This window comes from Chiloscyllium punctatum, chromosome X (assembly GCF_047496795.1).
Source record: "Chiloscyllium punctatum isolate Juve2018m chromosome X, sChiPun1.3, whole genome shotgun sequence".
Lineage (NCBI taxonomy): Eukaryota > Metazoa > Chordata > Chondrichthyes > Orectolobiformes > Hemiscylliidae > Chiloscyllium > Chiloscyllium punctatum.
In genome coordinates, this window is record NC_092791.1 from 26,906,773 (window position 1) to 26,931,675 (window position 24,903).

General features: G+C 43.7%; 1 protein-coding gene across 3 annotated transcripts in view; it reads right to left on the minus strand.

Annotated features, from left to right (window-relative positions):
• Nucleotides 1–14,747, minus strand: part of faim2b (Fas apoptotic inhibitory molecule 2b) — a 36,154-nt gene extending 21,407 nt beyond the window's left edge. The window contains exons 1-2 of one of the 3 annotated variants that reach the window (XM_072567362.1): nucleotides 14,488–14,747; nucleotides 8,017–8,194 (exon numbers count right to left, since the gene is read on the minus strand). In XM_072567362.1, coding sequence (XP_072423463.1) covers nucleotides 8,017–8,194; nucleotides 14,488–14,502 — 193 coding nt within the window. In that variant the 5' untranslated portion in view covers nucleotides 14,503–14,747. Of the gene's footprint in view, nucleotides 1–8,016; nucleotides 8,195–8,488; nucleotides 8,605–14,487 lie in introns of those variants that run through there. The other 2 variants (XM_072567361.1, XM_072567363.1) reach the window with 2 other exon arrangements.
• Nucleotides 14,748–24,903: the final 10,156 nt, after the last annotated feature.

The following is a 24,903-nucleotide window of genomic DNA, read 5'->3' on the forward strand; positions in this document are numbered from 1 at the left end:
TTCTTGATACTAATTTTTGTTTATTCTCGATTTATTTAATTGCTTCAATGTATATTCCCCAGCTGCCAAGAGGGAATTTAAACGCATGTGTCTGGGCCAGTCAATGATAAGAATGAAGCATTTGCAAGGACCTTCAGCCTGAGTGGATGATCTTTCTCGGATTTCTCTAGAGGTTCCCACCATCAGTTCTCAGCCAATTTGATTCACTGCATGTGTCATCAAGAAACGGTTGGAGGCAATGCATATTGCAAAGGCTATGGGTCCTGACAACATTCTGGTAATAGTACTGAAGAATTGTCCTTTAGAGCTTGCCACTCCTCTAGCCAAGCTATTCCAGTACAGTTACAAGACTGTGGAAATTTGCCCAAGTATGTCCTGTACATAAAAGCAAGACAAATCCAACCCGGCTGCATCAGTCTACTCTCGATCATCAGTAAAGTGACAGAAAGTGTCATCCACTGTGCTATCAAGCAGCACCTGCTCAGCAATAACCTGCTCAGTGACGCCCAGTTTGGGTTCCACCAGGGTCACTCAGCTCCTGACCTCATTACAGCCTTGGTTCAAACATGGACAAAAGAGCTGAATTCCAGAGGGGAGGGGAGAGTGACAGCGCTTGACAGCAAGGTTGATACCATACTTGTTTGAATACAAGGAGCCCTTGCAAAACTGGAATCAATGGGTATCAGGGGGCAAACTCTCTGCTGGTTGGAGTCATACCTGACACATAGAAAGATGGTTGTGGTTGTTGGAGGTCAGTCATCTCAGCTCCGGGACATGTCTGCAGGAGTTCCTCAGGATAATGTCCTTGGCCTAACCGTTTTCATCTGCTTCAAAGATCCTCCCTTTATCATCAGGTCAGAAGTGGGGATGTTCACTGATGACTTCACAGCGTTCAACACCATTCACCACTCCGCAGACATCAAGACTATCTGGGTGGCACAGTGGCTCAGTGGTTAGCATAAATGCCTCACAGTGTCAGGGACCTGCGATTGATTCCAGCCTTGGACAACTGTCTGTGTAGAGTGTGCACATTCTCCCATGTCTTTGTGGGTCTCCTCTGGGTGCTCCAGTTTCCTCCCACAGTTCAAAGATGTGCAACTTAGGTGGATTGACATTGGGAAATGCAGGATTGCACAGATAGGGTGTGTCTGGGTGGCATGTTCTTCAGAGTATTGATGTAGACTTGATGGGTCAAATGGTCTCTTTCTGCATTGCAGGGATTCTATTATTCTGTATCCAAAAGCAACAAGATTTGGACAATATCCTGGTTTGGGCTGACAAGTGGCAAGTAACATTCATACTACACAAGTGGCACACAATTACCATTGTGAACAAGAGACAGTCTAATCATTGCTCCTTGACGTTCAATGACATCCCTATTACTGAATCCCCCACTACCAAAATCCTGTTGGTTACCATTGACCAGAAACTAAACTGGACTAGTGAAATAAATACATTGGCTACAAGAGCAGGTGAAAGGCTAGGAATAATGCAGCGAGTAACTCACCTCCTGACTCCCCAAAGCCTGTTCATTATCTATGAAGCACAAGTCAGGAGTGTGATGGAATACTCCCCATTTTCCTGAATGATTGCAGCTCCAACAATACTCAAGAAGCTTGACACCATCCAAGCCCACTTGATTGGCACCAATCCACTCCCACCACCACCGACGCTCAGTAGCAGCAGTGTGTGCTATCTACAAGAGTCACTGCAGAAATTCACCAAAGATCCTTAGACAGCACATTCTAAACCCACAACCATTTCCATCTAGAAGGACAAGGGCAGCAGAAACATGGCAACACCATCACCTTCAAGTTCCCCTCCAAGCTACTCACCATCCTGACTTGGAAATATATTGCTGTTCCTCCACTGTCACTGGGTGAATATCCTGGGAATTCCCTCCCTAACAGCATGTTGGGTGTATCTACAGCATATAGGCCACTGTGGTTCAAGAAGGCAGCTTACCACCTTCTCAAGAGCAGCTAGGGATGGGCAATAATTACTGGCCCAGCCAGTGACAATCACATCCCATGAATGAATTATAAACATATTCTATTTGCCTGGATTCCTAGACAAGTAAGTTGAGCACTATATTGTCAAACCCCACTAGGAGGCTGTGGAGGAGCTTGAAAACAACGATGAGAATAATAAACTTCAGGTATTGTTGGACTGGGAATGGATGCCAATCAGTGTGCACAGCCAATGATGTGTGGATACAAAATTGGCTGAGTGATAGGAAATAGAGAGCAGATCAATCTGTACTTTTCCAGCTAGAGCAAGGTTTGTAGTGGAGATCCCCGGGGGTTGGTATGGGGACCCTTGCTTTTCCTGATTAATATTAATGATCTGGACCTTGGTGTGCAGGGGACAGTTTGCAGAAGACGTGAAATGTGGAAGAATTGTAAACTGCAAGGAGGACAGTGTGGAGCTCCAAAAGGACATTGACAATTTGGTGGAGTAGGTGGAGAGGCTGCAGATGAGGTTCAATGTACTACGATAGTAAAGATCTTGTGAAACTTGAGAGGGTATAAAGATTTACAAAGATGTTGCTGTGGTAGCAGGGTTTGAGCTACGGGGAGAGGCTAAATAGACTGAGGCTGTATTCCCTGGAGTGTCGGAGACTGGGGTATAGAGGTTTATAAAATCATGAAGGGCATGGATAGGATGAATAGCAGGGGAGTCTAGAACTGGAGGGCATAGATTTAAGGTGAGAGGGGAAAGATTTAAAAGGGACCTAAGGGGAAATATTTTCATACAGAGGGTGGTGCGTGTATGGAATGAGCTGCCAGAGGAAGTGATGGAGGCTGATACAATTACAACATTTAAAAGGCATCTGGATGGGGACACGAATAGGAAGGGTTTAGGGTGATAGCTGGCAGGTGGGACTAGATCAGTTTAGGCACGGTGGCTCAGTGGTTAGCACTGCTGCCTCACAGCTCTGGGGACCTGGGTTCAATCCCAGCTTTGGGCAACTGTCTGTGTGGAGTATGTACATTCTTCTGTGTCTGCGGGGGTTTCCTTTGGCTGCTCCAGTTTCTTCCCATAGTCCAAAGGTGTGCAGGTCAGATGGATTGGCCGTGTTAAATTGCCCATAATGTTCAGGGATGTGTAGGTTAGGTACCTTAGTCAGGGATAATAGGGTAGGGGAATGTGTCTGGGTGAGTTACTCTTCAGAGGGTTGGTGTGGACTTGTTAGGCTGAATGGCCTGTTTCCACACTGTAGGGAATCTATTATTCTATGATATCAGGTTGGCGCAGATGAGTTGGACTGAAGGATCTGTTTCCAAGCTGTATGATTCTATGTCTCTCTAAGTATGAGGTAATGCAGTTTGGTAGGAAGAACATTGAAAGGCAATGCAAAAGACAGAATACAATTTGAAGTGGGTGCAGGAGCAGAGGAAGCTGTGTGTATCTGTGTACAGATCATCGAAGGTGGCAGGACAGGTGGAGAGAGCAGTTAATAAAGCACACAGTGTCCTCAGCTTTATTAATAGGGACATAGAGAACAAGAGCTGGGAGGTGATGTTGAACTTGTACAAGACCCTTGTTAGACCTCAGCTGGAGGATTGTGTCCAGTTGTGGGCCCCACACTATAGGAATGATGTGAACACATTGGAGAGAGAGGGCAGAAGGGATTTACCAGAATGGTTCCAGGGATGGGAAACTTCAGTGAGGAGGAGAGATTGAAGACGGGACTGTTCTCCTTGGAGAGAAGGAGGCTGAGAGGGAGATCTGAGGGAGGGTTCCAACATCATGGGGGAGGGGCTAGATAGAGTAGATCGGGAGAAGCTGTTCCCACATGGAAAAGGGACAGGAACGAGAGGGACAGAGATTGAAGGGGATGAAGTGAGGGGGAGGCGAGGAAAACCTTTCTCCCCAGCGAGTAGTTAGGGTCTGGAATGCACTGCCTGGGAATGTGGAGGGGGCAGGTTCCATTGAGGTATTTGATGGATTGAATGATTTTTTGGGGGAAAAATGGTGTGGAAAGGCATGGGACAAGACAGAAAATCAGCTCTAGGTAGTGATACTTGTTTAACAAGCTGATGCAGATCCAATGGGTCGAATGGCCACCTTCTGCACCGTAACAATTCTGTGATTCTGTAATAAGACTTGATGCAATTAGTACATAGGCTGCAAAGTTTTGGATGAGTTCAGGCTTATAGAGCCCATTTTCCAGACACAAGAAAGTCCAGTGACAGAGGCCATGCATCACCTGAGTATAGGGGAGCTGACACTCCTCCAGCTCTACTGACAGCCCATACTCTGATTGGTGAAAGATGGAAAAGTCGGGAAAAGCCAAGAGTGACTGAGGGAGGAGGTGGCAGAAAGAGAGAGAGAGCGCAATACAGAGTTAGAGTTGTTGACACACAGATCTGGAAGAGAGATGGAAAGAGGGAGGGAATAAAAGAGAGAAAGAGGGAAGGAAAGAGAGGGAAGGATGAAGAGAGAAAGAGAGGGGGCGAAATGGAGAGGCATAGAGGAGGAGAGACAGAGAGAAGAGGAAGAGGGATGGAGAGGAGAGGAAGAGAGATGGAGAGGAGGGGAAGAGAGATGGAGAGGAGGAGATCCCAAGTAAGGTTTGAGCCCACAAGCTTCATGGTGAGAGTGTAACCACTGAAACAAGCTGGCACTCAGGCAACATTGTAATATTAATGCTTAACAAATAAGTTATTGATAAATGCTACAACTTTAGTGTTGCTGAGAAAGAAGACACATTTTATCAAAGCTTTTCATCTTGTACTTGTCAGGACAATTTGCAATTTGGGGCAGCACGGTGGCTCAGTGGTTAGCAAGGCTGCCTCACAGCACCAGGGACCTGGGTTTGATTCCAGTCTCGGGTCCATGTGGAGTTTGCACATTCTCCTGGTGTCTGTATGGGTTTCCTCCCACAGTCCAAAGTTGTGCATGTTAGATAAATTGGCCATGCTAAATTGCCCATTGTGTTCAGGGATGTGTAGGCTAGGTGTATTAGTTAGGGGGAATTGTAGAGTCTAGGGTAGGGGAATAGGTCTGGGTGGGATACTCTTTGGAGGGTCGGTGTGAATTTTGTTGGGCCGAATAGCCTGTTCCATATTGTAGGGACTCTGTGAAACCAATATTAATATTGCATGAGAACAGATGGGTTAGCAAGCATTTGTAGGTTCAGCCCCTCCCCAGCTAGCTAGGTTAAAGTCACCATTGGATGTCTGTTACACGCCTGCCATAGTAATGTCAACCAAGTGGCAGAGGGTCTGAGGGACATTTGGGAACAATGTATACATAGTTTCCAAAGCCTATCTCATGGTCATGTACTGAATAAGCAGGGGAACAGGATTATTAATTCACACAGCCATCCTCTGCTATGTTTTGGAGATGCCGGTGTTGGACTGGGGTGGTCAAAGTTAAAAATCCCATAATACCAGGTTATAGTCCAACAGGTTTAATTGGAAGCACTAGCTTTCGGAGCATCACTCCTTCATTAGGCGATTGTGGATGAAGGAGCTGTGCTCCGAAAACTAGAGTGCTTCCAATTAAACCTGTTGGACTATAACCTGGCATTGTGTGATTTTTAACCATCTGCTATGATCACCTTTTAAACCCTGTTTCTCTGCTCCATGTAATGAATTGCCTGTCAGCTGAACAAAACAGATTGCACCGCAGATGATCTTCACATCCAGGTCATTGCCACAGCAACCTCCCCAGGACTGCACTTCTCATTAGCTTAGCAGGAGTTAACAGGTCAGAGTGCTAAAAGACTGTTAAAAAGAGCATGTAAAAATAACAATCTTGCATTTCTAAAGCACCTTTTACAACAACCAAATGCCTCAAAGCACTTTACATACAATATTTGAAGTGTAGTCGCTGTTGGAGGAGGGAAAACAACAGCCAATTTGCACACAGCAAGCTCCCACCAAAAGCAATGTGATAATGACCAGATGGTCTTATCAAGGGCAACTAGGGACGGGCAATAAATGCTGGCCAGCCAGCAATACCCCCATCCTGGATTCGTGGTGCTGGAAGAGCACAGCAGTTCAGGCAGCATCCAAGGAGCAGCAAAATCGACGTTTCGGGCAAAAGCCCTTCATCAGGAATAAAGGCAGTGAGCCTGAAGTGTGGAGAGATAAGCTAGAGGAGGGTGGGGGTGGAGAGAAAGTAGCATAGAGTACAATGGGTGAGTGGGGGAGGGGATAAAGGTGATAGGTCAGGGACGAGAGGGTGGAGTGGATAGGTGGAAAAGGAGATCGGCAGGTAGGACAAGTCCGGACAAGTCATGGGGACACTTACTGAGCTGGAAGTTTGGAACTAGGGTGAGGTGGGGGGAGGGGAAATGAGGAAACTGTTGAAGTCCACATTGATGCCCTGGGGTTGAAGTGTTCCGAGGCGGAAGATGAGGCGTTCTTCCTCCAGGCGTCTGGTGGTGAGGGAGCGGCGGTGAAGGAGGCCCAGGACCTACATGTCCTCGGCAGAGTGGGAGGGGGAGTTGAAATGTTGGGCCACGGGGCGGTATGGTTGATTGGTGCGGGTGTCTCGGAGATGTTCCCTAAAGCGCTCTGCTAGGAGGCGCCCAGTCTCCCCAATGTAGAGGAGACCGCATCGGGAGCAACGGATACAATAAATGATATTAGTGGATGTGCAAGTAAAACTTTGATGGATGTGGAAGGCTCCTTTAGGGCCTTGGATAGAGGTGAGGGAGGAGGTGTGGGCACAGGTTTTACAGTTCCTGCGGTGGCAGGGGAAAGTGCCAGGATGGGAGGGTGGGTTGTAGGGGTGTGTGGACCTAACCAGGTAGTCACAGAGGGAACGGAAGGCGGAAAGGGGTGGGGAGGGAAATATATCCCTGGTTGTGGGGTCTTTTTGGAGGTGGCGGAAATGTCGGCAGATGATTTGGTTTATGCGAAGGTTGGTAGGGTGGAAGGTGAGCACCAGGGGCGTTCTGTCCTTGTTACGGTTGGAGGGGTGGGGTCTGAGGGCGGAGGTGCGGGATGTGGACGAGATGCTTTGGAGGGCATCTTTAACAACGTGGGAAGGGAAGTTGTGGTCTCTAAAGAAGGAGGCCATCTGGTGTGTTCTGTGGTGGAACTGGTCCTCCTGGGAGCAGATACGGCAGAGGCAGAGGAATTGTGATGGCATTTTTGCAAGAGGTAGGGTGGGAAGAGGTGTAATCCAGGTAGCTGTGGGAGTTGGTGGGTTTGAAAAAATACCCCCATCCAACAAATGAATAATAAAAAAGCCTGAATTACTACCCCAGTAACATTGCCCCAAGGCTACCAGCCTCTTACGAGGAATGATAACAGAAATTGGATGATGTGGTTTTGAAAGAAGATAATTAAGAGGGTTCCTTGATACATACATGAATGTTATGGATAAAGTTAACTGGGAGCATTGCTTCAGCATGAGTTATGGCAGTTAATATTTCAGACCTAAAAGTCATCCTCAGTTCATTCAAACCAAAAGCATGACTGAAGAAAGTTGGCCAAATGGTAAGACCATTTTTATTGTACAGTGAATCCTGAGTACATACACAGTACAAGGTAAAAGGAAAGCTCTTTCCCAAGCTCTTAGAGAATCCCAATACTTGTCCTTCTTTAAGTGTCAGTGTAAAAGGTAGATTACAGAAAAATCAGTGCAGCAATGTGCTAGGCTACTGAATAGCACAAGGAGCATTTTATACTTGCAGTGACATCCCCCTGTACAAATGCCATCTTACCTATTTCAATCATGCCCAAAGAAAAGCAAGCAGGGTTTGAGTAGACTCTAGTTGCTGTCCTATATACGAGGTTTAAAAACCGAATCCAAATAGGCAAGTCATGCCAGCTAAGTAATGCAAGTAGGCCTTCTAGCAACAGATTTCAAGAAGAGCAGAGGGTCTGTCAGGAGGCCTCTTACCTGCTGTCACAGCAAGGTTACAGAACTCACCAGTTGGAGATCCAACATTCAAGGCAGTAAAAATGAAGCAAAACACAAGCCTGACAATAAAAGCTACCAATAAAGGTACAATGCAATCTTTCCAGTGATTTTTCAAAAGGTTTGACTTACTTGGATCTACATAGGCCCAGCTGGGGTGCATAGGTGCCGATGGCGACGGACTGTTATTCTTAGCCCCCAAGGTTGCCTCCTCATAAGTGGGAGGAGCAGTTGATGCTGACATGGGTTCTCTTTTCTCAGGCCCTCGCTGTTCACCTTCTGGATTTGAGGTTTTACTTGTGGAAAAAAGCTGCAAAGAAACAAAGATAATATACATTGATCTGGTGGATCTTAGTGACACAAATTGAAAAAAAAATGCCTCCACTTCTTCTTATTTGGGAGTTTTTGATTCATTTTTTCCCATATTTATGGGGGTATCAGTGATTGGGTAGAGTTTACAAAAGGATGGATTGTGCCAATTGGACTCTCTTCGATGTAACAAAAGCATTAGGCCTCCAAAAGAATAGATCAGAGTTTGAAAATCAGAACTAGTTTACCCTCTACACAAATATATCAGCTGCTGATTGTTACAAAATTTCCTTACCTTTTTACTTCTCAGCTAAATTTACCATTGTATATCAAGCTCAAATTATTTTGAATTTGAGCTTCCAAAAGCCAAGAGCCACACAGGGATCCTGAAACTGTAGTCTTACCTTTCCTTCTGAGTTACATACTGAAAAAGTATTAGTGAAGAGGATTAGACCACGTGATGCTGATAATTCCCATCACTAGAGATTACTAACACACTAATACTAATACTCAAGCACTGTTTCTGTCAGCTTCCTTCTCAAGAGATCATTGCATTGGGGAAATGCAATTAATTGAAAGGTATTGAGATAGATTCTGAATGATTTTAAAATCCAGCTATTGGTCTTACATGATTCAGAGATTTAACTTCTTCCCCACATTAAACTCAATGGGGAAATAAATACCAGTAACATACATCTTCAAATAATGCTGATCCTGTTAACGTTGATCTTGCCTCACGTAAATCCTGTGCAGTGTAACCTGTATACCTTATTCTGTCCAAGTTTTTTTTCACTCTATGATCTGTATGTTCTTGATTACTATGATCTGCTTGTAACTGCTCATAAACGAAGCTTTTCACTGTACCGTGTACTTAGATACATATGACAATAAATCAAATCAAATCTACCAATTATCATTCAGGGGATGTGGCTAGGCCAGCATCCCTTATTGGAGAAAGTGGTAGTGAGCTGCTTTCTTGAACCACCTCAGTCCTTTGTATAGGACACCCACAGTGATGTTTGAAAGAAAGTAGCAGGATTTTGACCCAGCAACACTGAAGAAGGAAATGTTTAGTTTAAAAACAAACTGTGAAAAACAAAGTGATGACAGATTGAAGCATCTATCTTTATCCTCAACTATCAGAACAATTCCTGAAGAAGGGCTTATGCCCGAAACGTCGATTCTCCTGCTCCTTGGATGCTGCCTGACCTGCTGCGCTTTTCCAGCTACACATTTTCAGCTCGTATAAGAACAATGAATTGACTGTGTTCAGCACATATCAGGGTGTTCAACTCACTGTCATATAACTGAGAAATCACAGCAAGGTAACCAGTTAAAATGGCACCATTTATCCAATGCTGATGGTATAAACCTGACAAAAAGTTGCCGGCAAACTCTCCCCAGCCTGTATTTATCCTTCAACTAAAATCACTAAGGCAGATGATCTGCTCATGATCACATTGTGGTTTGTGGGATCTTGCTGTGTAAACATTGGCTGCTGTGTTTCCCACGCAACAGTAGTGACTGCACTTTAGGATGTTTTAGGATTTAAGTATTTTAGGATGTTTGAGGTCACGAAAGGTGCATTGGACACGCAAGCTCTTTCTTTCACTGCACAAATGTGAAATTGACAGGGTCACTTGACTTTCTACTTGATTAAGAGCTCTTCATCCTAGTCCTTCCCTTCATCTTGCTGGAGTGGATAAAACAGCAGTATTGCAACTCTGCCCCCAAAATAAAACAGAATAAGGCAAGTAATGGCTGGTTAAGTATGAAGACTGGAGATGGGGCATTCGGAATAATGGAGAATTTGTCCAACCCAAATGGATTGCAGGAGCCAAGAGGGTGATGGAACTAGCTTATGCAAACATAGAATGGGACCATTGGTGCTTCTGAGACCCTGAATCTTTGTGCAATCAGTGAGCTCGATTTGTATACAGGTTGAGATGAAGCAAACGTTTAAAGCCAGTGTGCCACTTGATGCACGTCAAAGAGAAATATTTCCCCCAGTAGAGATTCAAACATAATGGTGGCATAGGAGAAGGGCACAACACACAGCCCATTTGCCCCTCATTTATTGGGATAGCACTTTGCAATGTGTACAAACTCTCTAACCAATGTGTTTTGCTGCATGGAGCAATTTCAAATCCTTTGCTAACCCCTCTCTTATTCCACTGTCAAACTTGTGAAATTGCCTGATACCAAATTATCCAACCAACCTGTTGCCAGCTGATATATTGTCAGTGCACAGCATTGTGACAGCCAGCAGCTCAATCACATGGCCCTGTTGTCAAGCTTCCAGTCAAATCCTACACACAAGTGACTTTTTGTCCCAAATGTCACATCCTGATAAGCAAAAACAAACCTCAGAGCAAATGCAATTAGCACAAACTGGAAATCAATAGAACAGAACTTAAAGCATTTTACAATCAAATGCAATTCTGAGGAAGGGCCAATCAACCCAAAACGTTAACTGATTTCTCTCCACAGATACTTCCAGACCTGCTGAGCTTTTCCAGCAACTTCTATTTGTGTCCCTGATTTCCAGTTTCTGCAGTTCTTTCAAGCTGTAAAAACATCTCTGGTTTGCTTCTGCACGTATCCACCTCTCTACAAGCTCCAACTCCACATCACCAGGGTGAACTGCTATCAGGCTGTTTCTGACAGGTATTAGCTCCATGATTGGCATGGCATTCTTCAGACAAACTATTTGCTGTCAGCAGTCAGAGAGGCAGGCTGCTGATAGAGTCTACACTCTTCACCACTCTGACATCCCATCTTCTGCCTGCCCCTGTAAGAAAGACTAACTTACACCTTTCTTCACTTTAGGATGTCCCAAATTTGCAGTCAGTTAAATTTTTTTGAGGTCATGATTTGGAGATGCCGGTGTTGGACTGGGGTGTACAAAGTTAAAAATCACACAACACCAGGTTATAGTCCAACAGGTTTAATTGGAAGCACTAGCTTTCGGAGCGCTGCTCCTTCATCAGGTGGTTATAAAGCATAAGATCGTAAGGTCCGAAAGCTAGTGCTTCCAATTAAACCTGTTGGACTATAACCTGGTGTTGTGTGATTTTTAATTTTTTGAGGTGTAATCATTTGTTGTAATGTGAAAGTTTTAGCAGCTAATTAGCACACAGCAAGCTCCCACAAACAGTGATGTGATAATAATCAGATAATCTGTTCTTGTGAAGTTGATTGAAGAACAAATATCAACCAGGACACCAGTGCTAACACTTCAGCTCTCCCTTTAAACAGTGTCATGTGACCTTTTACATCCGTTTGAGACTGCAGACAAAGTGTTGCTTTAACATTTATCTGGAATAAGACTCCTCTGACAGTGCACCACTCCTTCAGTACTGCATAGAGAGTGACGTCCTAGGTTTTGTATTTGAGCTTTCGGAGTGGAATCTCTGACTGTGGGGTGAAAGTGTTGTCAGCTGAGACACCTGACTCGGTCCATTGTTCCCACCTCAGTTTTGGCCTTTAAAGGTGACTTGTCCTCTATCATACAGGCTGCAATCTCTGTCCTTTGCAATCCTTTGTTGCAATACACTCTTACCAGAGGCCATTCTTCAATATATTTTTGATTTTCTCCTTGCTAAACAACTCAACACCATCATGGCACTGTAATTTACAAACAAATTCAGCCTCTGCTCGTATGCCTTTGTCAGAGCATGTAAGTCTCAATGCTACTCAGAAGTGATGATTCACAGTATCTTACTTCAGCTCTCCTTTTCACCTCCTACTGTATTTCTGCCCACCTCCAGAATGCTTTCCGTCACAAACAATTCCAGCCAAAGTATTTCATATTCCCCCTGGCTATCCAAGCTCATCCACAATATCACCATCCATGGGCAAAGTTGAAATTGGGAAATATCAAAGGGAATCTACCCCACATCTCTGCCTCACATAGATCTGCAACAAATGAACAATGTGATGTTACAATCTGATAGCTTTTAATGTTACCATCCTGTAATGATGACACAAATGTAGGGATTGCTCGCTGGAGTGCCCAGGACTTTGTGTGGAAAGTGAAGGCTCTCGGTGGATTGAGTATGATAAATGTTAGGAACTTCTTCACAGAAGAACCAAAAAATGGTCGATGATTTACCTTCTGGCCGCTCCTGTGCATTTACAAGGAGCTGGCTCAATGGGGTCCTTACCACCAACTTGGCAGGAGATAATCTCCCTGTCCCCAGCTCAACAAAGATGGAAAGCATTGCACTGGAATTTATTGGGATCTCAACAGGAAGAAAATACTTCTTACACATTAAATAAAAATGGTCTTTCGGATTTTCCTACAGGCTGCTATACTATTCTCTGCCATGCATTCCCTCAAGCCTGACTGTACCATTCTGTTAGATCATGGTTAATCTCTACCTCAAACCCATTCACCAGCTTTTGTCTCCATATCCTGTGATTCCCGAACCCATCTAAAATCTGTCCACTTCAGATTTGAAGGCTCCAACTAACCCCCAGCAAATATTTCTCATACACATAAATCTTACCAAGATACATTAAGGCTCTCAGTTGCTGATGAGAAGCAGAGCATTTTGGTTTTTAACTATGACTTACTACAGAGGGGCAATGGCTTTGGTGAACAAATGCCTCATGGTGAGTGCTGCAGATTTTCCCTCTCAGATCTATGTGGAGTTACACTGGCTTCTATATGTTTAACAGATTTTACTTACAATGTTTTAAAATGTCTACTCCATACTCCTGCTCTGGCTTCCAGGTATTTGCATAGTTTGTGTATTTTCCTCCGAATCCACACTCACAGCTTAACCAAACAAGCACAGTCAGCATCAGTAATAAACAGATTTACATAATCAAACACAAACAATTGAATCATTGAACACTAAGGTGAAGTCTGACATTGAAACAGGTACATCTCCAATGTGGTGACCAGAGGAGTTCTCAATTCCCAAGTGACAGGGAGGGAGAATCAGTGATGAAGTACAACTACTCCAAAGTAGGTAACTTTAGGCAGATATGAAACAATGACTCCAATGTTTTTTGTTTGGGGGAGTGGGGGTTCCTGGCAATGAAGTAGATTGCAGTTTGACATCAAGGATCATAGCTATGAATGTACTGCATATCCCATTGCATTCCTCTCCATGTAACTGCCCTGTATATACTGATGCCTGTGCTACCTGCTGCCAGTGACCTTTTCCAAAACATTTTTCCTTCCCTGCCCAACCCCAACCACCTGCACAGTATAGCCTAGCCTCCAATTCATTGCTGTAAATATGGTGTGCAAGCAATATTATCAAGTAACTGGATGTCACAATTCACTAACTGTCAAAAACTCCAGGAATGAGACTAGTGTGTGTGCAGTATATAACCACAATACACTTGCATACAGACTGCATTAACAACTCCAAGTTACCTTCATTGTGAAACGCCCCACTCACTAACGTACAAGGTGAAGTTATAATCCCAACCTCGTGAGGAGTTGTTTCGTCTTAACTAGAGTTACTTATCAGTTTAGGGAGGGGAAAGGGGAAACCAGTTTTATTTCCACAATAATGCAAAGTGCACGTGTGTTGGATAGGTTGCTCTTTCTGATACATAAGCTTGCTGGTAAGGAAGGATGCTGATAACCAAGGCACCATAGCTCAGGATGAGTCAGAACCTTCAAGACAGGAGAGGGAGGGAAAGTAATTATTCGTGGCTCAGATACACGTTCAGCTTCAGCACAACAGCTGCAAAGGAATCTGACGCGGCACCTTTTGGGGTGATATCCATGGCTGAATGAACAATAGTATGCACACTGCACCACAGCAATGAACAGAGACACAGGTAGCTTGGAGTGCACACCACCCTCAATCACTCAAATGCTCTGAAGCACCGTTATGGAGGGGAAAAAAGGCTAAACCAACAGTTTAAGATTCAACACTTAACACTCGAAAACTCCTTCCCCTACTGGACTAATAGAATGTTACATTCCATCACAGACTGAGCTTCTAACGCTGGTTTAACAATTGATTTCCAAGGATTTCAAAATAAAGCTGGGGGAGGAGTAGGAGTCCTATTTTCCACGAGGATGCCCTATTTTAGCACCAATATTCACACTAATATCTATTTCCTATGAAACTGAAGAATGAAGTTCAGAAAAGAAAGCCTGAGGTTCTCAGGTGGAGACGTATTGTTTAAGTGTATAAAATTAGACAATAAAATGCTTGGGGAGATCCATGACTAGATTGGTCGCACCATAGCAACGCTCTTGGAAATACAACGAATCTGGCATACCATAATTGAAAAGGAACTGAACGATATAGATGTACTTACTTTTCCTTGTGTCATTCTGAGGAGCTCACTTGCACTGCGGATGACAGACAGTGTCGAACACCTGTGCTCCTGCTCGTTAATTTCCAGTGAAACTGACCCAGCCGCCTGTTATGACTGCAGTAAATCTGGGATAATACAGTTTCTAGCAATATCCACGGGCATGCACACAGGCAGGCTGGGAGGTACCAAGCGAGTGTAGCAGCCAGGGGAGGCTCGCATCAGATTACACATCAGAATCTCAGGCACAGCCCTGAACAATTGGCGAGCACCGCTGCGGTGGGCATCTCCGCAGTGCCCGGAAAGTGGCCAAGGTGCCTTTCTCCTTTTCATCGGGAGATCGCAGCGAATGGTGCTGGCGTTTGCTCTAATGGTTGAGTCCTGTCATTCAAGTTGGGTTGGTGGAGGGGGCAGTGGAATTGGGGTGTTGTAGTGTTGCGTTTTACAAAAAGGACCTTGTGTTTTGAGAGTAATGGAAGCATTTCTCTAGCGCCATTCATGACTGTCGCAGACTGCTTTGTAGCCAATGAAGAGAGGCTTGTAAAATCATGAGGAGCATGGATAGGATAAACAGAGAAAGTCTTTTCCCCGGTTTAGGGGAGTCCAGAACCAGAGGGCATAGGTTAAGGGTGAGAGGGGAAAGATATAAAAGGGACCTAAGGGGCAACTTTTTCACACAGAGGGTGGTATGTGTGTGGAATGAACTGCCAGAGGAAGTGGTGGAGCCTGGTACAATTTAAAAGGCATCTGGATGGGTATATGAATAGGAAGGGTTTAGAGGGATATGGGCTAAGTGCTGGCAAATGGGACTCGATTAGGTTGGGCTATCTGGTCGGCATGGACGAGTTGGACCAAAGGATCTGTTTCCGTGCTGTACACCTCTATGACTCTAAGTACTTTTGAAGCATAGACACAGTGTCAGCAAGTTCTCATTTAGTAAGATCCCACAGATTGCAACATGAAAAGGACTAGATAAACCATTTTGAGTGATGTTGATTCAGGGATAAATACTGGTCTGGTCTCCAGGGTGAATCCCAGAACAGAAACAGAAATTGTAGGAGAAACAGGTCTAGCAGCATCTGTGGAGAGAATGCAGAGTTAACATTTCAAGTCCAGTGACCCTTCTTCAGAACTGATGGTAGCTAGGAAAAAAGGTTGACCATGTGCTGAAGATGGGATGGGGGTGATTGTGAGTGATGGAGCCCAGAGAAAGAGAGAACCACAATTAGGCAAAGGCTTGAAGAACAGCATCTCATTTTCCACTTGGGGACCCCCACATCCATTAGGACTTAGTATGGAGTTTGATCATTTTAGAGCCTGAACACTTTCCTCTATGTCCTTTACCCATTCCCCCACACCTCAGGCCTTGTCATGACATGAGCTGCTTTCAGCATATCTCACCCATCGTCATCTACTCATTGTCCCATTATCAGCTTTTCTTTCTCCATTATCCATCCCTGTTTAACTGTCATTCTGTCTTTCAGAGTGACAGCCCTTGACATCAAGCTCGCATTCGACTGCGTGTGACATCAAGGAGCCCTAGAATCATAGAGATGTACAGTAGGGGAACAGAGCCTTCAGTCCAACTCATCCATGCTGACTAGATAACCGACATGAATTAATTCTAAAACCCTTCCAATTGATATTCCCATCCAGATGCCTTTTAAATGTTGTAATTGTACCAGCCTCCACCGCTTCCTCTGGCAGCTCATTCAACACACACACCACCCTCTGCATGAAACATTTCCCCTTCGGTCCCTTTTAAATCTTTCCCCTTTCTCCCTAAACCTATGCCCTCTAGTTTTGGATTCCCCTACCCTGGGGAAAAGACCTTGTCTATTCACCTCATGATTTTATAAACCTCTATAAAGTCACCCCTCAGCCTCCGATGCTCCAGGGAAAACAGCCCCAGCCTATTCAACTTCTCCCTGTAGCTCAAACCCTCTAACCCTGGCAACAGCCTTGTAAATCTTTTCTGAACCCTTTCACATTTAACAACATCTTTTCCATAGCAGGGAGACCAGAATTGAATGCAGTTGTCCAAAAGTGGAAAGTCAAATCAAGATAGGAGTTTCATGGTGAATGGTAGGGCCTTCAGGAGTGTCGTGGAACAGAGGAATCTTGGAGTTCAGGTGCACGGTTCCCTGAATGTGGAGTCACAGATAGGCAGGGCCGTGAAGAAGGCTTTTGGCACACTGGCCTTCATCAGTCAGGGCATCGAGTATAGAAGTTGGGAAGTTACGTTGCACTTATACAGGACATTAGTGAGGCCTCACTTGGAGTATTGTATTCAGTTTTGGTCACCTTGTTATAGGACAGATGTTATTAAAGTGGAAAGAGTGCTGAAGGAATTTACAAGGATTTTGCCTTGACTCAATGATCTGAGTTATAGGGAGAGGTTGGACAAGCTAGGACTTCTGGAGACTGAGGGGAGGGAACCTTATACACGTGTATAAGATCATGAGAGGCATGGATAGGGTGAATGCACTCAGTCTTTTTCCCAGTGTTGGGGAAGTGAGGACTAGAGGGCATCAGTTGAAGGTTAGAGGGGAAAGAATAAAAGGGAACCCAAGGGGCAACATTTTAAATATAGGGTGGTACACATATGGAATGAGCTGCCAGGGGAAGTAGTTGAGGTGGGTACATTAATAACATTTAAAAGGCATTTCGACAAATACATAGATAGGAAAGGATTAGAAAGGATTATGGACCAAGTGCAGGGAAATGGGTATTTTGGTCAGCATAGACCAGTTTGGGCCAAAGGGCCTGTCTCCATGCTGTAGGACTCTATGACTCTAAGTGGCCTAATCAATGTCCTATATAGCTGCAACATGACCTCCCAACTCCTATACTCAATGTTCTATCCAATCCAGCATACTAAGCGTCTTCTTCACCACCCTGTCTACCTGCAAGTCCATTGCATTCCAAGGTCTCTTTGTTCGGCAACATTCCCCAGGACCCTACTATTAAGTGTATACACCCTGTCCTGATTTGCTTTTCCAAAATGCAACATCTCACATTTATTTAATCTGCCACGCCTTGATCCATTGGCCCATCTGATCAAGATCCCATTGTACTCTGAGATAACCTTCTTTGCTGTTCACTACACCTCCAAATTTGATGTCATCTACAAACTTACTTACTATAGCCCTTGCAAAACTGGAGTCAATGGATATCCAGGGGAAAAATCTCCTGGCAATAAGACGGATGGTTATTTGGTGGTCATTCATCTCAACTCCAGGACATCTCTGCAGGAGTTCTTCAGGGATGTGTCCTAGGCTCAACCATCTTCAGCTACTTCATCAGTTACTTCATCAATGACCTCCCTTCCTTCATAAATTCAAAAGTGGGAATGTTTGCCAATGATTGCAAAATGTTCAGCACCACTTGCAGCTCCTCGGATACTGAAACAGTCCATGTCTAACTGCAGTAGAACCTCAACAATAGCCAGGTTCCAACTAATAAGTGGCAAATAACATTCACACCACACAATGACCATTCCAATATGAAACAATCTTGATCTTCAGTGGTGTTACCATCACTGAATTCCCCCATTTATCAACATCCTTATTGACCAGAAACTTAAATGGGCTAGCCACATAAACACAGTGTCTACAAGAGGGTAGGAATACTGTGGCAAGTAACTCACCTCCTGACTCCCCAAAGCCTGTCCACCTTCTACAGAGCATAAATCATGAGTGTTTTGGAATACTCCCCAGTTGCCTGATGAGTGCAACTCCAACAACACTTGAGAAGCTTGACACCATCCAGGACAAAGTAGCTCACTTGATTCGCACTCCTTCGCAAACATCCACCCCTTCCACCACTGATGCACAGTAGCAGTGTGTACTATCTGTAAGATCTACTGTAGAAATTCACCATCCTCTCCCTCCTTCATCCACCCTCCTCGCCAACCTACACTATCACCCCACCATCTCCATTTACCTATTGCATTCCCAGCTATCTTCCCCCCCGCCATTTATTCTCAGGCCCCTTGGGCCAGCCCCTCATTCCTGATTAAGAGCTTATGCTTGAAACGTCGACTCTCCTGCTCCTCAGATGCTGCCTGACCAACTGATAAGAATAGCAAAGATTCTTATTGCGCAAATGCCATTGGAAACCAGAATAAGACAGTACTCAGAAAGACAGAGAAATAAAACATATTTACTGATAAATCTTTAATGAAGGATGTTTTTAAGCCTAAGATAAGATGGGACAAATGAAGGGAGTATAAAAATATTGACGAGATAAAAGCTCACAAATTCATTAACAGCCTGTTAATTTCTGTTAATCAAGTTGTAACATCAGTAAATTGTCTCATTTAAGTTTACTTTCTGTTACAATTGTAACAAACTTTAATGTTTTATATACTTTCTTAAGTTGGAAGTGTATTTTCTGAAGAGAGAAATCTCAGACCCATAAAATAGCTTAGACATTTATAGCAGAGCTAAGGATTATTAAACGTAAGCAGGCTATTTAGAACATGGCAACATTCACAAGTAGTTTCTTATCCAGGGAAAGTTAATCTTACAGTCCCAAAACTTTAAGTATTTATGAAATTGACTAGCTTGAACTCAATAGACAGAAATTACCAGGAATATACTCCTGATTTAAGTTTGCTCTAAAAAAAAGGAGGTAGAAATGAGAAATCACTTTGGGGTAAGGGGTACCTGGGGATTAGCTGGATCAGGTTAGAGGTTGGTCAGGTGGTGTTTGAGACAGGACTTGGGTTCAGTTAGTGATTGGGTGCGGGGTTGTCCATTGTGTATTACCAAGAAATTAGACTTGGTCTAACCTGTCTAACATTTCCTTGGTATTTATCCAGGTAACTACTTTGGAACTGCAGGAGGTTTCTGACTCCAGCTTTAACTGCGATGGAAGTTTGAACCTGGTGGACAATTCCCATGTGGATTAGCATATTGGGACCTATAAAGGATCCCAAAATACATTTTGGGTTGTATTTATCTGGTCTGCAAATTCCAGAAACCGAAACACCCGGACCATAATTTTAACAGCAGTGTTAAACCATGTATTTCAAACTGATTAATACTGTTACGAAGACCTTTAAGAGAGTTAAAAGCTAGCAGAACTACCTGACACAGCACCAAGTGTTCTGAATAAGGTAACGATGTGACACTTAGTCAAAAGCTAGATTAGCTGGTTGTCTGGAAATGACAAAATAGATTCGAATAAGGCCAATCGGTTTAAATTATATTCTGAAAAATATCAAATTCCAATCAGGTTTGAATTTAGTATATTGACAATCTTAAAAGCCAATGACACAATCCGATTTTTTGGGGTATAAGACTGGAAAAATTGAACAGTTGGGAGGAGAACTGTCAAGCCAATGATATCTGCAGGCTGCCCAGAGAATAGCTCTCTTAAAGCTACCTTTATTGATCAGTAACCTGTGAAGCAGAAATCCCTAAGAGGAAGAAAAGAAGATTTGACGATCGGCTGGTTTTTGAAAAATTGAATTTTGGTAAATCTTAATTGGGCGGTTTTATTGGACTAGTAGAAGGGGAAGGTAAAAGATAGGTTAGAGGAAGGAGTTGTGAATAGTTTTAGTTAATTATTCTCTGTTATCCTTTAAGAAATGAAGTTGTTACTTTTAGTTTAACTAGTTCTCGGCCTCTCGAAATTTCACAGGTTACTGCATGGGATAAATCTTTTCTGTGTTGCTGGTTTAAATTAAGCAGGAGGGTTTATCCCGTGTCGTAACAATACTTCACTGCAATAGTGTAGGAGGGTGAAACTAACAAGGTTGCCAATCCTCCCAGATTGTCTTGGAGTTTCCCAGTACCTCTTGACGTGCTGATGCTGCCAAAGACAAACAGCAACAGGGGACCCAGCTGTTATATGTAAGCACAAAAAAAATTTGCAAATTATGGGCCAGTATTTCCTAAACAAATATCCAGTGATCAAACCTCCAGGAATATGTCCAACCAGAGTTGGCAAACAATTAATTGCAAGATATTAGTGTTGCACACTGCAATTTGACCCATTTGTTTTCTACTTCTTTATACCAAGAAATGTGAAGGTTTAGTGAAAGGTCTTTCTTCATATTAGACATTCAGGTCTTTGACATCTACAACTGAGAAGGATAACAGCAACAAAATAATTGAAAATCTACTAGTCCAAGTCACACACCATCCAATCTTGGAAATATATGGGCCGTTGTTTATCATTGTTGGGTCAAACTTCTGGAATTCCCTGCCTGACTGTTGGGTGAGATTTAACTCTCAAAACCTGCTCATGTACAAGGGGTTAAAATCAGTGTGGCTGTCCCACAGGGTGAGTTGCAATGCTCCTTGTTTGAATAACTTTACAGGTGGGACAGTAGGGAGCTTGCAGCATCCATCTAACTGTGAATAGGAGGAGTTGTCATCATGAGGACAACATATGAGAAAGGGGAGAAAATAATGCATGATATAAATATTAGTTCAGTGTGAGGAAATTAGATGGTGGCTGTGGTTTAGTAATAAATACTGTCAGTCTGGCTCAGACAGTAGTAGATTTATATCCCATCCCAAAGACTTAAGAACATTATCCAGACTGATTGGTCATTATCACATTGCTGTTTATGGAACATTGCTGTGTGCAAATGGACTTAAAACTTTCCTACATAACAACAGTAGCTAACTACAAAAGTACATAACTGACTGAAGCCCTCTGAGATGTCATCAAAAATGCAATAAAATTAAAAAAAAATAATGTTCTTTTCTCATCAGCTTCTTAGAACTCCAATCCATTGACTCCCACAAAATATTTGCATGGAGATTGGAATTCAAACGATCTCAGCGCCAGTAAATTGGATTCACAGAAGTAAAACTGAAATGTTGATTAACTTGTTATACAATCCCAAAGACAATGATGGATTTCCCTGTAATTAATCCCTCTTAGCTTTATCTTTTATAATGTATGTAACAACATTATTTTGAAACAATAGCAAGGTTAAACCTGGCCTCCATCTGCTATCTCACCATGTGAGCAAAATGATTGTACCTCTGATGGCACTTCTGATCTGTCTATGCTGTTTCACTCTGTGTTCATCACAATTTCTGCATTCATTAAAATTTCTGTACTCCTAGAGACTGGAACACTCAATTGTGGGGAGATGGTGGTGTAGTGGTAATGCTATCCTTACCCAAACTGGCCTACATGTGACTCTAAATTCAAAGCAAAGTAGTTGACTCCTAACCATTCTCTGAAATGCCAATCAGTTCAAGGGAAATTAGGGATGGGCAGCAAATACTCACCTTACCAGCAATGCCCATATCTTATCAAAAAATATCTTTAATAACCAGGTTGCAGTGTCCCTCTGCAAAGCATGTGTAAAGTCATCAAGAGAATACAGACTGGACATGATGTACAAGAGGCTCCTCAAAACATTGCATGGCTGTAACTTTGGAAATCCTGACCAAACTGTGGAGTGAATGATGACGTTTTGTCCGACCCAAGTTTGAAGGAGACTTCCTAGAGATGCACTTGTTCTCCAGTGGGACATTGGATTGGTGAGGGAAATGTGATGCCAGCTTCTGCTCCAAAAGCCAGATGAAAGAAAAAGAAGAAGATCCAAGAATTTAAAATAAAATTAATCATAGCAAAATACCCCAAGATGCTTAATAAAGGGGGAGGTGAAAGAGAATAAAATTGTGGAAGAAAAAAGCAAGGGAAGGCATGGAAGGTTCACTCCCAAGGAAACCAATAGAGAGTGGAAAAGAAGGAGCATGTGCTTTGGAAGAGGACTCCAAAATGCTGGGGAATGATGACTGAAGGAGGGAATATACAGCAGATTAGAATCAAAGAGTAGAGTTTGTTGCCTGGGATACAGGCTTCAATGCTAAATGATCCAGCAGGGACCCGAAACTGATAGGGACCATGCACATAATGCATTCATTGATAAATTAAATAGATAATTCAGGAGACATTTCTTTACTGAGAGGGTAATTAAAAAGTGGAACTTGCTGCCACAAGGAGTGCCTCAAGTGCTAGCTTAAATGCATTTAAAGGAAAACTAGCTAAGTTAGCACAGGAGGTAGGAGTAGAGGAATATGTTGGTGTGTTTCAATGACGTAGGCTAGGAGGAAGTTCACATGGAGCACACCAGTATGGGCCAACAAAAAAGTGGCTGCTTTGTATTGTAGGCTAGTGGGAGCTGGACAATGGATGCATAAACTGAGTTCACATTTCAGTTGACAATGGGAGCTATTACAGGTGACCATTAATCCAAGTAACTATCTCATCTCAAATAAAAGCAAAATACCACTGATACTGGAAATCTGAAAGAAACACAGAAAATGCTGGAAGAAGCTCAATAGGGCTTTCCAACCCACTAGTCTCCATATTCAAAGGATCATCTTTCATCATTTTTGCCACTCCCAAACACATCTTCCCCTCCCCTCCCCTCCCCTCCATTGTCAGCAATCTGCAGGGATCATTCTCTCCATGTCTCCCTAGTCCATAACTCCATCACTCCTAATGCTTCCTCACTCCCCCATGGCATCTTCCCACACTAGTGTAACACTTGCCCATTCACCTTCTCCTGCCTCACTGCCCAATGCCCCAAACACATCTTCCGGGTGAAGCAGTGTTTCATTTGTACTTCTTTCAAGCTAGTCTACTGCATTCACTGCTCGCAACACAGTCTTCTTTAACACATGCAGACTGGGTGACTGTTTTGTGGAACACTTCCGCTCTGTCCGTAGGCGTGGCCCTGACTCCCAATTATTTGCTATTTCAATAACCACCTTGGAGTCATAATCATAGAGATGTACAGCATGGAAACAGACCCTTCGGTCCAACCTGTCCATGCCGATCAGATATCCCAACCCAATCTAGTCCCACCTGCCAGCACCCATCCCATATCCCTCCAAACCCTTCCTATTCATATACCCATCCAAATGCCTCTTAAATGTTGCAATTGTACCAGCCTCCACCACATCCTCTGGCAGCTCATTCCATACATGTGCTACCTTCTGCGTGAAAAGGTTTCCCCTCTCACCCTAAACCTATGCCCTCTAGTTCTGGACTCCCCTACCCCAGACAAAAGACTTTGCCTATTTATCCTATCCATGCCCCTCATGATTTTATAAACCTCTATAAGGTCACCCCTCAGCCTCCGATGCTCCAGGGAAAACAGCCCCAGCCTGTTCAGCCTCTCCCTATAGTTCAAATCCTCCAACCCTGACAGCATCCTTGTAAATCTTTTCAGAACCCTTTCAGGTTTCACAACATCTTTCCGATAGGAAGGAGACCAGAATTGCACACAAAATTCCAACAGTGGCCTAACTAATGTCCTGTACAGCTGCAACATGACCACCCAACTCTTGTACTCAATACTCTGACCAATAAAGGAAAGCATACCAAATGCCTTCATTATTCTATCCACCTGCGACTCCACTTTCAAGGAGTTATGAACCTACAATCCAAGGTCTCTTAGTTCAGCAACTCTCCCTAGGACCTTACCATTAAGTGTATAAGTCCTGCTAGGATTTGCTTTCCCAAAATGCAGCACCTCACATTTATCTGAATTAAACTCCATCTGCCACTTCTCAGCCCATTGGCCCATCAGGTCAAGATCCTGTTGTAATCTGAGGGAATCCTCTTCGCTGTCCACTAAACCTCCAATTTTGGTGTCATCTGCAAACTTACTAACTGTACCTCTTATGCTTGCATCCAAATCATTTATGTAAATGACAAAAAGTAGAGGGCCCAGCACCGATCCTTGTGGCACTACACTGGTCACAGGCCTCCAGTCTGAAAAACAACCCTCCACCACCACCCTCTGTCTTCTACCTTTGAGCCAGTTCTGTATCCAAATGGCTAGTTCTCCCTGTATTCCATGAGATCTAACCTTGCTAATCAGTCTCCCATGGGGAACCTTGTCGAATGCCTTACTGAAGTCCATATAGATCACATCTACTGCTCTGCCCTCATCCATCTCCTTTGTTACTTCTTCAAAAAACTCAATCAAGTTTGTGAGACATGATTTCCCATGCACAAAGCCATGTTGACTATCCCGAATCAGTCCTTGCCTTTCCAAATACATGTACATCCTGTCCCTCAGGATTCCCTCCAACAACTTGCCCACCACCGAGGTCAGGCTCACTGGTCTATAGTTCCCTGGCTTGTCTTTACCGCCCTTCTTAAACAGTGGCACCACGTTTGCCAACCTCTCGTCTTCCGGCACCTCACCTGTGACTATCGATGATACAAATATCTCAGCAAGAGGCCCAGCAATCACTTCTCGAGCTTCCCACAGAGTTCTTGGGTACACCTGATCAGGTCCTGGGGATTTATCCACTTTTAACCGTTTCAAGACATCCAGCACTTCCTCTGTAATGTGGACATTTTTCAAGATGTCACCATCTATTTCCCTACAGTCTGTATCTTCCATATCCTTTTCCACAGTAAATA